The sequence below is a fragment of the Meleagris gallopavo genome, chromosome 13 (assembly GCF_000146605.3).
Source record: "Meleagris gallopavo isolate NT-WF06-2002-E0010 breed Aviagen turkey brand Nicholas breeding stock chromosome 13, Turkey_5.1, whole genome shotgun sequence".
Lineage (NCBI taxonomy): Eukaryota > Metazoa > Chordata > Aves > Galliformes > Phasianidae > Meleagris > Meleagris gallopavo.
Window position 1 is genome coordinate 11496107 of NC_015023.2, and position 11876 is coordinate 11507982.

Sequence of the window (11876 nt, forward strand, 5' to 3'; positions counted from 1 at the left end):
AGAGCCATCTCTTCTAATACATACAATAACAGACTGAGTAGATTCGGCCAGAGCCTGCAGAACCTTTGAATGCTTTTGTTGCTCTTGCAGTCAGTGGACTGGGAAATGCAGCGTTTCAGAAACAGCCTGAAGACAGAACAGCCCGTATTCTCTCTCTTTCTCTGAGAATGGGAACACCTGAAGTACATGGATCAGATAGCACAGGGTGCTACATCTCCAGCAGAGCATTAAAACTCTCTGAGCTCTCTTTCCTTTGCAGGAGCTGAAGGCTCTGGTGGCTCAGCACAATGTCAGTGCTTCTAAACAACCTGGCAACTCCCGCACCTGCTTCCCAGGCAGCCTCCCCTCCAGCCAGAGCCAGCGCAGGTACCACTTGGAGAAGGTTTTTGTGGTGTCTCAGGCTGGGAACTGCAGAGTGATGGCGTACTGTGACTCGCTGAGCTGTCTCGTGGTATCGCAGCCTTCTCCACAGTCTACTTTTATTCCTGGTAAATGGGCAAGTTGAGATCTGGGGGTTTGTAGGTGGTATTAATTTACAAAAGGTAAATGTTTGCTTGCTCCCTGTGCCCCCTCTCTCTGGCTTTACCTTTGTATGTGCCATATAAATGGGGAGCACTCACAAGTCTGCCTCTGGTCCATGCTTCTGCTTTGGTGACCTCTGCCCAGAGAGATGACTTGTCTCCCCCCTCGCTTCTGCAATGGGATCCTAGCAGGGATCTCTGGCTCTTCTGCTCAAGTGCCACATCCTCGGGCAGGTAAAAGAGGTCAGCACACGAGGGCAGGCAGAGCTGCTCCTGATGCGTGAGCAAGAAATGTTCCCTGCGTTGCAGGTGGATTGATCCACGTGCTGTCAACTAACTCCTTTTTAAAAGAAAACAAACTTTTGGTATGAATGGCAGGAGCACTGTCTCCCAGTGTGGGAACAGGAGGTCAAGAAGCATGGGCAGTGCTGTTTCTGTCTGGCTGTTATGGCTGGGGCAAGTGAACTGACACCTGGCTTTGTGCCAGCTTCCTGTCCCTGTGAAACAGATGGAGCGTTAGGAGTCTGAGAGCCTTTATTTGCAAAGCACTTTCATGCTTTCTGAATGGTGAAGCTTGTTTTAATCTCCAAACCATTAACCAAATAATGAGCCTTATCTGAGCATAAGAAAATTCCATTCACTCTATTCAACTCGCCTTATTCTTTGGAGCCACGGAGTGAATCTCTGAATGGAGGCTTTGTGGCACGCAGGTGAAGTTCACCTGTAAGCATTTGATGCTGTGACTTGTTCTCTTAAACTGCCATGTAATCCTGCTGTGCTTATTTAGGAGAAACTGACTAAAGTGCAGCAGCTGGTGTAATGAGAACTGTAACACTAACACTGGGTTTGCTCTCACTGGCTTGAATACTTCAGGATTTTACGCTGTTGCTGTTTGAACTTAATAATGATTTGTGTCAGTTCTCACTCAGAACAGCAAATAAATTGGATGCGTTCACCCCACCACAGGTTTTAACGTGGAGATTGTAGACGGGATGTAGAATTGCTAGTTGCAGGTTCCTCAGCAGCTGCCTCGCACACAGCCTGCTCTGCAATAACCTGCCTTATCCTTCTTGTCAGGCTGCGGTGTGAAGATGATGAGCGTGGCCAACCTGAAGAGCAGTCAGTACATCCCCATCCACAGCAAACAGATCCGGGGGCTGGCTTTTGGCAGTCGTGCAGATGGCTTGCTGCTGTCTGCCGCTCTGGACAACACTCTCAAACTCACCAGGTGAGCCTTGCTGGGGGAGGCAGTGTTTCCCAGCCAAGTGGTAAGCTCTGTGCAAGAGTCTGGATTGGATTTTGTAATTGTCTTGTAGCCGCTGCTGTTCTGCGTTTGATTTTCTGTTACTGCAGTGAAATGTGGAGCACGGGAGCTTGTATAGCATAAAGCAGAAACTGAATTTAGGTTGAGCACTTTGTTCCCTGTGCTGATGTGGGCCTCTCTGACTTAAGTCTTGTGGATTGTGGAGTTCATCTGGGATTTGAAGTGTGTGCACAGCATTGGTGAGCGTGTGCTAGAGAAGCACAGGTGCTCTGGAGCTGGCAGTGACTGAAAACAGCAGGCTGGAGACAATTATGCAGAGGGTGAGAGATGTTTCTCCATCCCTGGTGGAATTTTCAGCATATGAGTGTGTGTCTTCTTGCTACTCTGTGCTAAGCTAACTCAAAACTTTGTTGGCCTCGGTCTTACTGAGTTGTAGCTACGTGTCTGTCAGTATGGACTTAGGCAGAATATGTCATGTGATTAAATAATCCCTGTTCTTTCCCACGTGTGAAACAATGAAGAGAACATAATTCTGTAACAAACATGTAAAGAATGCTTGCTTTCCCATTCGTGGTACTGTGTTGAAATCCTTGGTTGACTATTTAGTATCAAAGATGGCCGTTTTGTTTAAGTCAGTGTGCCAGGTTTATAACTGCTGAGGTTGGTGTTCTTGTCATGGCTTTCCTGCAGAGCAGCTTCTCACTGCAGGAGCTGCTTAAACTTGATTTCCACATCTGCCTCTCTCTGCCTGATGAACTGCATCAGAACTTGTGATCCTTCTGCATTTGTATTTGATGCCAGGATGCTGGAGTTCAGTGCTTGCTTCAGCAGCATCTTTGTAGAAAGAAGAGTCGTCCCCCCCTTGGCCACCTTCCCAGTTACTGATTTCCAAGTCATCCTACAAAAAGGAATTATCCAAGATATTAAGTCCCCCGTTCACGTTTACAGGTGTTGAAAATAGCACAAAGGCTTTGTTTTCCCTTGTTTTTAACCACTCTCTATTCTGATACGCATCTCCCTGGTAGTTCTCTCCAGCCAGGTCTCTGTGCTTGTTCCCTGGGAGCAATTACTTCTGTGGACTTCTGCCTTTCTCCAAGTGAACCCATGAGTTATAAAGGGGTTATTTTATTGTGTTCTCTTCTGTCTCACTGGAGTGTACCAAGCCTATAGTGGCAGTGCTATCCTTGGCAAAGGGTGCTTTCTAACATACATTCTGACCTGAGACCCATTTCATCTGTTCTTCTGGGCTGTGCCCCTCCACGTCATTCCCTCTTCAGCCTTCCACAAATTAAAGTTTTAAAGAATTAACACTATAAATGTGCTTTTAACAGTCTTAACCCCATTTATTGTTTCTCTCTTGTATAAACTGGTTTCTTTTGAGGCATAAGTAATGTCCCTTTCACGAAAGAGGGAAATAATGAGATGTAATCTGAAGATGCAAGCCTAGCGATTTTAGGAATAAGCAGTGTTAAGAGATTGCAGTAGAGGGTTTCTCCTGATTTTTTCCAGAAGAGTAACTTAGATTTCTTTCCCATAAGGCAGCTGAGATCCTGCTCTGAGATTTCCATTCCCAGTCTCTGAAAATCAATCTAGAAAAGGAAGCATCACTCTGGAAGAATTATAACCCCCTTCACAAACAATATGAAAGGGTTTATTGCATCTGGATTACGCAGTCGTGTGTAGAGCATGGGAGTGGTAATTCAGGATTCAATCTAAGGAGATTAGCTTTTAAGTCTGTAGAAAGAAACCTGATTTGCTTCCTGTGGGTGCACTACTTTCTTGCCAATAGGTGTTGTGCAAAGGACCAACAGTTTGTTTTTCTCCTGCAGCTTGGCAACAAACACTGTGGTACAGACATACAATACTGGCCGCCCTGTCTGGAGCTGCTGCTGGTGTCTCGATGATACAAACTACATCTATGCTGGGTTGGTCAACGGCTCCATCATGATATATGATCTGAGAGACACCAGCTCCCACGTCCAGGAACTAGTCCCTCAGAAGTCCAGGTATGGCATAAGGGCGTGTCACTTTTTTTCTGCTTTACTGCTGTATGTTAAGCTGAGCATAGCTCCCTCCATAAATGATACATGTACAGTTAGTGTAGGTACTTGGCCAGTGCATCTTGTTAAGGCATACAGCCATCAGAAATGGACCCAGCCATTGTGCAGCAGCAGAACCAGCTGGGTTTTGGAGCTGGGTTTAGTGTTTCCTTTGAAAAGGACAAATTACAAAGAGCTTCAGGACACTGGTGCTTCCATCTCTTCTACTCAGAATCAAATATTGATTTAAGAGCGTATCTCAGGGGATCTCCTGTAAGCTGTGTGGACTTGGCCAGTTAGGCCGTTCTGGTCTTTGCACTGCCCAAGACAATCACAAGCTTTAATGCTTTAACCCAGATTTAATGCAAGGCAGGCTGAGGTGGGGCCCAGCTACGTCAAGCTGCTGTTTAAACTACCTGAGCATGTTGCTTTTGTCACTTGGCCTGCCCCTTCAGTGAAGGAAAGGACTCACAAGTAAGTACTCTACTGCTGACTGCTGAAGCCTGCTGTCTCTGTTTGGAGTGTTAAAGCTGTGGATTGCACCACATGCTGTATGATGCCTATTTAAAGCATAAGGCAGTAATCTTGCCGAATTTTGTTTATCCACGTCAAACCCACTGGGGTTCCTTCCCTGAAGGGCTGTTTCATAGCCTGCCTTGCGTCCTTTCTTTGTGGGAGCTCTGGAGTGGTGAAGCAGAATGCTGCTTGACTGCAGCTAGCAACACTGACTCTTGCCACTCATTTTCAGGTGTCCCATGGTATCGCTGTCTTATCTGCCTCGAATGGCCTCGGCCTCTTTGCCCTATGGTGGTATACTGGCTGGGACCTTGGAAGGAGCTTGTTTCTGGGAACAGAAGGCTGGGAACTGCTACCGGCCTCATCACCTGCTGCTGGAGCCAGGGGGATGCATTGATATTCAGACAGAGAGCACCACACGGCACTGCCTCGCGACGTACAGGCCCAGTAAGTGACAGTGTGCATCTGTGGTGTGTGTTTTTGCTGATGCTCTGTCCAGCTATGTTTGTTGGTTCATCAGCAACTTAGGAGCTGAGAACCTACCTGAGGCAAGGTATCTGCCTTGACCACGACATGGGGTGTTTGCACATAGCTAAGAAACAGGCGAGGGTGAAAGGAGGTAGCTGTAAGGTGGCTTTGTTTGTCTCCCTATAGTTATACTTGTCCACAATTAAATTTTTCAAGGGCTACCTCTTTGCTTTTGCCCCACAGGTAAAAGTAACCCATGTGTGCGTTGTGTCCTGATGGAGCTGACCTGCACCCCGCTGACAGAGGCCTCTGAAGATGTGGTCTGCTCTTCTAACCCCGTTCAGACTTTCAGTGCTGGACCCACCTGCAAGCTGCTGACCAAGAATGCCATTTTCCAGAGCCCAGAGGAGGATGGCAGCATCTTCGTGTGCGCTGGCGACGAGGCATCTAATTCTGCCATGGTATCTCCTGTTCTATTCAGTGTGGGGGATTTTATTGCAATTCTTTGGGAGAGAAGCTTTATCAGTCACAGCATCTATGTGCTTCGGTGGGAATTACCTTGTCACAAGCACTACCCTGTGCTTTCCTGTAGTAGATGCTAATGATAGCGTGGGATGTTGGCCAATATCAGCCTGTGCTCTGCATCCACGGAGGGGAATGTAGGCAGCAAGCCCCTGTTGTCTGCCAGAGGAATGTAGTTGGGCTTGTTGCAACTGAGCAGTGTAATGTGATTGCAGTAACTGAGCCCTGGTGGGATAGCTAATGTGCCAAGTGCTGAGGGGTGGACAGGGCAAAGGGAGGAGGGAAGGTGGGTGAAGCTTTGTCCTTCTTGTGGAGAAGCAGCTGAGGTGCAGAGGATGGAGAGCAGTGTGAGAGCTGATGAGTCAGGATCAAAGGAAGGGCTTAAGGGTGACGTGCTGGGAGTCCGTTACCCAAGCAGGCTGTGAAAGCAGACAAAGGCTTCTTGAAGCAGATTGAGGAAAGTCTCCAGACCCTGGTTTTAGGGAGGTGTGAACTTCACTAACACTTAGTGGAAGGGCACAACAATGAGATGCAGGCAACACAGAATGTTTCTGGAGTGTGTCAGGAGCAAGTGCTAAACAGAGGTGTCAGATGAGACGATGTTTCCCTAAGTCTGCTCAGCAAACAAGAAATAATATATGTGAAAATCAGCAGCAGCCTTTGCCACAGTGATTGTGAAACAGCGGAGCTCAAAATCCTGAAGGAAGTAGGGAAGGTTTTTTATTCTGCTTTTCACATTTAGCAGTCGTTTGACTTTTTCAGGGAACTGCGAGGAATAATTTGATGGAGGGGGTTCTTCAGGACAAAGGTGGTTGAGAGTGTCACCCTTCTGGTGCCTCCTCTCTGCATGAGAGCTGTTTGCATCAGCACTCAGTAAAAATAAGCAGATAAATCAGGAGAATGCCTTGAATAAAGGAGAGGCTTGCAATTGACCTTCAGTGCTAAAAGTGTCCCCAGGTGGGATGCAAACCTCTAAGTTTAGGGCTTAGGATCCAGCCGTCTAGACCATAACATCCCAGCTTGTGTACAGGAATGCTAGGCTGTGTCAAAACCCTCACTGAAACCAAGGTAGGTTACAGCTGCTGCGTGCCCCTTGTCTACAGATGTGGGCATTTCCTGAAAGCAGGCAGGTTGGTTGAGCATGATTGACCTGTATTGGGTCTGTGCTGCCAGTGCGAAGGTGTGCCAGAGCCAGGTGTGGGTGGAGCAGCCCTTTGCTTACAGATCTCCCAGGGAGGCTAGAGGCAGCGTTTGCTGCTGTGGGCCGAGTGCTGCAGGGGAGGTCAGTTATTTGGAGAGAAGCTCCATTTTGGATGGGGGAGGAGAACTCTGCAGTCATGTTTTCTGTCCCGCAGCTCTGGGATGCTGGCAGCGGCTCCTTGCTGCAGAAATTGCAGGCTGACCTGCCCGTGCTGGACATCTGCCCCATGGAGGTGAACCAAACCCACCTGCTGGCTACTCTGACGGAGAAGGCAGTGAAGCTGTACAGGTGGCAGTGAGCGTGTCCCCGTGGTGCTCACCATGAGGGCTTCCCAAGTGTGCTGCTGATGGGCCCTACAGCAACAGCACAGTCCCACATGCTGCTTGGTGTCCTGCACATGCTGCTTGCAAGAGGCAGGAGCTGCAGCAGCACCTTTCTGGCAGCAGTCAGGAACTGGGGCACAGAGGTGCCTGGGGTGCTTCCTGTCATCCTCCATCCTCCTTTTTCAGGTCTGTCATTATTTCTCCATTGGTCAATTTTTTACAGTCGAGCTCAGCAAGCTGCCTCAGCACAGCAATAATTCTTGGCCCGTCTCCAGCGTGTGTTGCTGCACTTTTTCCAGTGTGAATATATTAGAGGGATTTGCAACTGTCTTCTACAAATCAACAGAAAAAAGGAACTTGAAGACCTGTGACTCCCACTGTACTCTCACATGGAGTACTGCTATGATTACTGGGTGATGAAAAGATGGCAATGCTGGCACCTCACCGGCGTTGCTGATGCTTGGTGTAAAAGCAGAATCACTATTTCAGAGAACATATCCCCATGTTCTTTTTTGAAGGCAGAGGGCAAAGGCAGTTAGCAGGTCCTGAGGAGGAGAGACCCCGTGTTGTGGCCATGAAGAGAGCAGGCTTGAAAAATCTGCAGTTTTTTTTCTCTCCCTGTGAGCATATAATTTTTTTTGCACTGTGGTTGCCCAACCCTGTCCCCCATCTCCCTCTCTCTCCCTCCTTCACCTGCCACCAACATCCAAGCAAACTCGGGCAGTGTGGTTGTGGAAAATGGAAGCTCATATGAAGGTAGGGGGTGTGGGGGATACTTGTACTGCTGGCTGCTGCAGTCTGCGTGTCCTTCCTTGCAGTGCATCAGTACTTCAACAGCCCGTACAGCAGAGGAGAATGCTGGCTCTTCTCCTGTGGGGCATCAGTGGGGCTGCCCATGGGGATCAGCCCTGGCTGGTGCAGCTGATTCTTGGCATCTATACTGTGAATATGCTGCAGGGTATAGGAATGCTCATTTCCACATCAAATCATGGAACAAGACTTTGGTTTCCTTTTGTTTATCAAAAGCAAAGCTGTGAGGATGTTAGAGAAGCCACAAGGCAAGTCCCTGTGTTGGCACCGTGTCCCTGGGCACAGCACTGTGCTAGCAGCATCTGACCTGGGCATGTGGAGCCTGCTACCACTCATGCTGCCAGAACAGTTTTGTTTTCTGGGACGTGCAAGGTAGGATCCTGCTTGAGTCTGGTGAGATCTCTGCTTAACTTTGTAAATTTATGTATATTATTTTATTTTTCTATGCTGTAAAAATAAAGTGTTTATAGTTATCAAATATAGTCGGTGCTGCTGTACCTTAGAAGCACCTCAGCAGTAAATGCTGCTTGTCCTGTGGCTGTGAGTGAGCGGCCCCGTTTGCAGGTAAGCTTTCTCATGTTTTGCACTGGGGTTCAGACTGAAATAATGGCTTTCCATCCTCCCCCCCAAAAATCTTCACATGCACGCAGGAAGAAAGAAATTAAGATTTCCCATCTTCTGATTTTCTAGGTAGCAATTATTTTCTATTGTCTCTCTTATTCCTGCAGGATGGCATTAACAAATTAAATTCTGTTGAAATAAATGAAAGGGAAATTAGCATTTTGATGTTCTATTCAAACCCAGAGTTTGGAAGAATTTTTCAAAGATTTTAGATGCTAAGAACCACACACATTGCTGTCACAGGTTCACAGTAAGCTTTGGCAAAGAGCACCTAAACTGCGTGCAGAAAGCTGCACTGAGGGCTGGGGGAAGGTCAGATGTGTTAATTAAACAGGTGCTCATCTTGTCTGGAGTCAAAGGGGCAGATTCTGGATAGGGAGAAGAAAAATCAGTGTCTGCAATATGCAGGGCAGCTGTCATTAGGGGCTGGAGGCAGGGAGCTATTTCTGCTTCTGTCTCTGGGAAGATTTGGAGCGAGGCAGCCCTGTGGCAGCTCCTGGAGTAAATGTGATGGGAGGCAATAGGTAAGCTCTGCTCTCTGCAGATGGGGCTTTCCTGTTGGCTGTGTGCACTGCTGCTTTTCTGCAGCCTGCTGCGGAGGAGCATCGTTCCTCATTTCAATTCTTATCTCCTTTTGAGATAAAGATTTTTAGGGACAAATACTGAAGAGGCAAAAGTGCCTCTTGCTCAGTTTACTCGTCTTTGCTTAAAGAGAAAAAGCCAAGAGAAAAAGCCCAGCTGTGTTTGGATGGCAGTGAGCTGTGGGCTCAGATGCTGCCGGGTTGTGCCTGCAGGAAACCTGTGCACAGAGCATTGCTGACGAGATCTTGGAGCTGCAGCAGCGTTGGGGAGCACTGAGGGGATGTGGACAGTGCTGCAGTCCCATCTCTTGGTAAGCAGTGCCCCTGAGTAATGAAAAATGGAGGAGGTTGGGCAGAGCTACGCCCTGCCGTGCTTATCTGATGTTCAGAGTGACCTCGGGATGAACCCAGCAGGTAACAGGCAATGCCTGGGCTGTGCTGGGCAGGAGGGGAAGTGCCTCAGCCTCATCTCGGTGATTATCCCACCTGCTGAAGCGTAATTAATTGCAGAGTCCCCAGGGGTTGGTTTTGCTTCCGCTAGCAGTGGATGGGGTGTCTGCCCACCGTGCTTGAGATGGCATCAAGCTGGGAGCAGCAGAAGGCTGGGGAAGAACTGTGGCTCATCAGGGGGAAATTGCCTTTTGTTTTTTCCTTTTCTTCAAGTGTGAGTGTGGGAGGCACGAGGCTCACCCTGACCCAAGGGATGCTGTCTCCTGTTTGTCCCCAGCCTCCTTGGAATCTAAGCATTGCCGTGCTCTGCCTATTTCCATGCTCAGATAGGCGAAGATGCAAAGCTGTGGCCCAGGAGATAAGTGGAGACAAAGTGGAAGTGAAGCACCAGCCTTCATCAGCAGAGATGGGCAACGGGTGTAGAGGCTGTGCTGAAGTCCTGGGCTGTGCAAGGGACGGAGCCTCAGCGCTGCTTGGTGGCTGAGCCAAAATTCAGGACCGTGGGAGCGAGCAGTCTGTGTCCAGTCAGAAACTGGAGCATCTGCCCTGCGTTGGACAAGTTTTCTTCCCCACAGAGTGACGATGCTGCATTGTGCTGAGCTGCTGGGGTTACTGCCCAGGCAGAGATGTCGCTGTGCACAAAGAAATCTCTCTTCCTTGTTGAACTTGTGGTGTGGACACAGTGTGGGGCTCTTCTTTATGAAATGTGTGTTTGGGGATGGGCTATCAGGATGTTATAGCCCTAGGTTGGAGCAGGACTTTCCCAGGAGTGCAGAGAGCTCAGCAGAAGGACGCAGGGGTGCTGCTGCTCCTGGAAAAGAGGGCAGCTGAGGCTGGGGAAGGAGCTGGAAGCTGTGCACTGCCTCTGCTGCTCCTCTCCTCCTGGTCCTGTTGGAGGAGGAGGAGCAGAGCCAGCTCTCATGCTGGGCCTTTCCAATCGTTTCCCATAAGCCAGATCTGCTGCCAAGCACTGGGTGGATTTTTGCTGGCTTTTGTCTCTAAGTGTTTCCAGCTGCGCAGCTGCTGGGTGCCAGCACGAAGCATCCCTCCCAAGCACTGCTTTCCCGGCAGCCAACGCAAGAAGCACGGGGACTTTGCCAGCTCACCCATCTCCCTTCATGCCATGGTCTCTGCCTGGATGCACACCCAGGTGGGGCTGCTGAAGGTCTGCCTGCACTCTCCAGGAGCACAGCCTCTGCAGGGTGACTGCCAGGGCTCCGCCATCTACTGCTGCAGCGCTCAGGGTGAGATTTTGAGGTTTGGTGAAGCAGTACAGCTCAGACTGGATGGATTTCCTTAGTGTGAGATGCTGAAGTCTGGCTCCCAGGGAGGAGGGAGCTGTGGTGATACCAAACACTGCTCCTGGGGAGGCTGTCAGGCAGAAACCCGCCTGGCTCTTCTATGAGCTCGCAGTGTGAAAAGTGTGTTCCCTGTGCTCGCTCCTTTCTGACCCCTAAATGGGGAATTAAATATTGTACCTTGCAACTATTTCTTTCTTTCTCCCATCTGTGAGGACACAACTGCTGTCTCTCTGTATGCTTTATCCCTTTGTTTTTTCACCTAACCTCCTTTGCTTGACCCAACACGTGCAGTTGGGGTGGAGATGCTCATTTTCTATGTCTTTCACTGCTGTGCTCATGAGCAAATCTCTCTGGTTCTGGCATCACCCCCAGAAGACTTTACAGAGCTTGGCACGTCTCACCCCCTGTAGGTGGGTAGGTGACAGCTCTTACATGAGCACCTGTTTCTCTCTGTCCCCATGAAGAAAGCCTGGATGGAGTCTCAGTGGGGACAGGAGTAAAATGCCATGAAACCAGGGGTCCTGCAGTGCAAGGCAGGTGTTTGGCCGAGTCGCCTACCCCTAATGCAAGATTCTATGAGTTGCTGAGCCCACATGCATTGAGCAGCCTGGTTGGACATGACATTCAATGCTCAGTTCTTTGATATTTTGAGTTTTTTTTCTTTGTTGTTCAGTTTTTGGCCTTAAGTTTCCTATCCTGCACACCAATCACATTCATTTTCTTTAGGGTTTCTTATGTTCTCCAATTGCATAGCCAAGAGCCTTTCCCACTTCAACACATCTTGGCACTGCCTTCTAAGGAGAGTGACAACATCCCCATTCCCCAGATGAGAACTGATGCACAAAGAGATTTTTATGCAAAGATTGGGACAAATTTTGGGTGCCCAACATGGGACAGCTGCATGCCTAAGCACTGCTCCCTGCTTCTGCTGGCAGCAGCACCAGCTCGTGTGTAAAGGAGGATGCTCAAGCAGGAGCTTGTGGCTGTGGCAGCTCAGTGGTTATAATACAAATAATGCCAGAAAATAATATCGAGGGATTGGGGCTAGAAGATCTTAAAGGTCCCTTCTACCCCAAACTATTGGCGTCTGTGAAGACATCATGCTAATGGTGCTGGACCCCGTGATAGGGGTTGTTGCTGTGGAGATGCCTGGGGCTGCGATGACGGCTGTCATGATGAATCACGAAGGAAGCTGTGCCCCAATGGCACCCTGGCCCAAAATGGCGCCGGGACCCCTCAGGGGTGGTCGCGAGGGGGCG

At 49.1% G+C, this 11876-nt stretch overlaps 1 protein-coding gene across 1 annotated transcript; it reads left to right on the top strand.

Moving 5' to 3' along the window:
• Positions 1 to 241: 241 nt before the first annotated feature.
• RFWD3 (ring finger and WD repeat domain 3) lies at positions 242 to 10789 on the top strand (the record flags this gene model as incomplete). Its single annotated transcript, XM_010717905.3, has 6 exons — positions 242 to 488; positions 1599 to 1749; positions 3615 to 3791; positions 4573 to 4787; positions 5052 to 5269; positions 6686 to 10789. Coding segments are annotated over 6 exons (1152 nt in total), but the record flags the coding sequence as incomplete, so codon positions are not given.
• Between the last annotated feature and the right edge of the window lie 1087 nt (positions 10790 to 11876).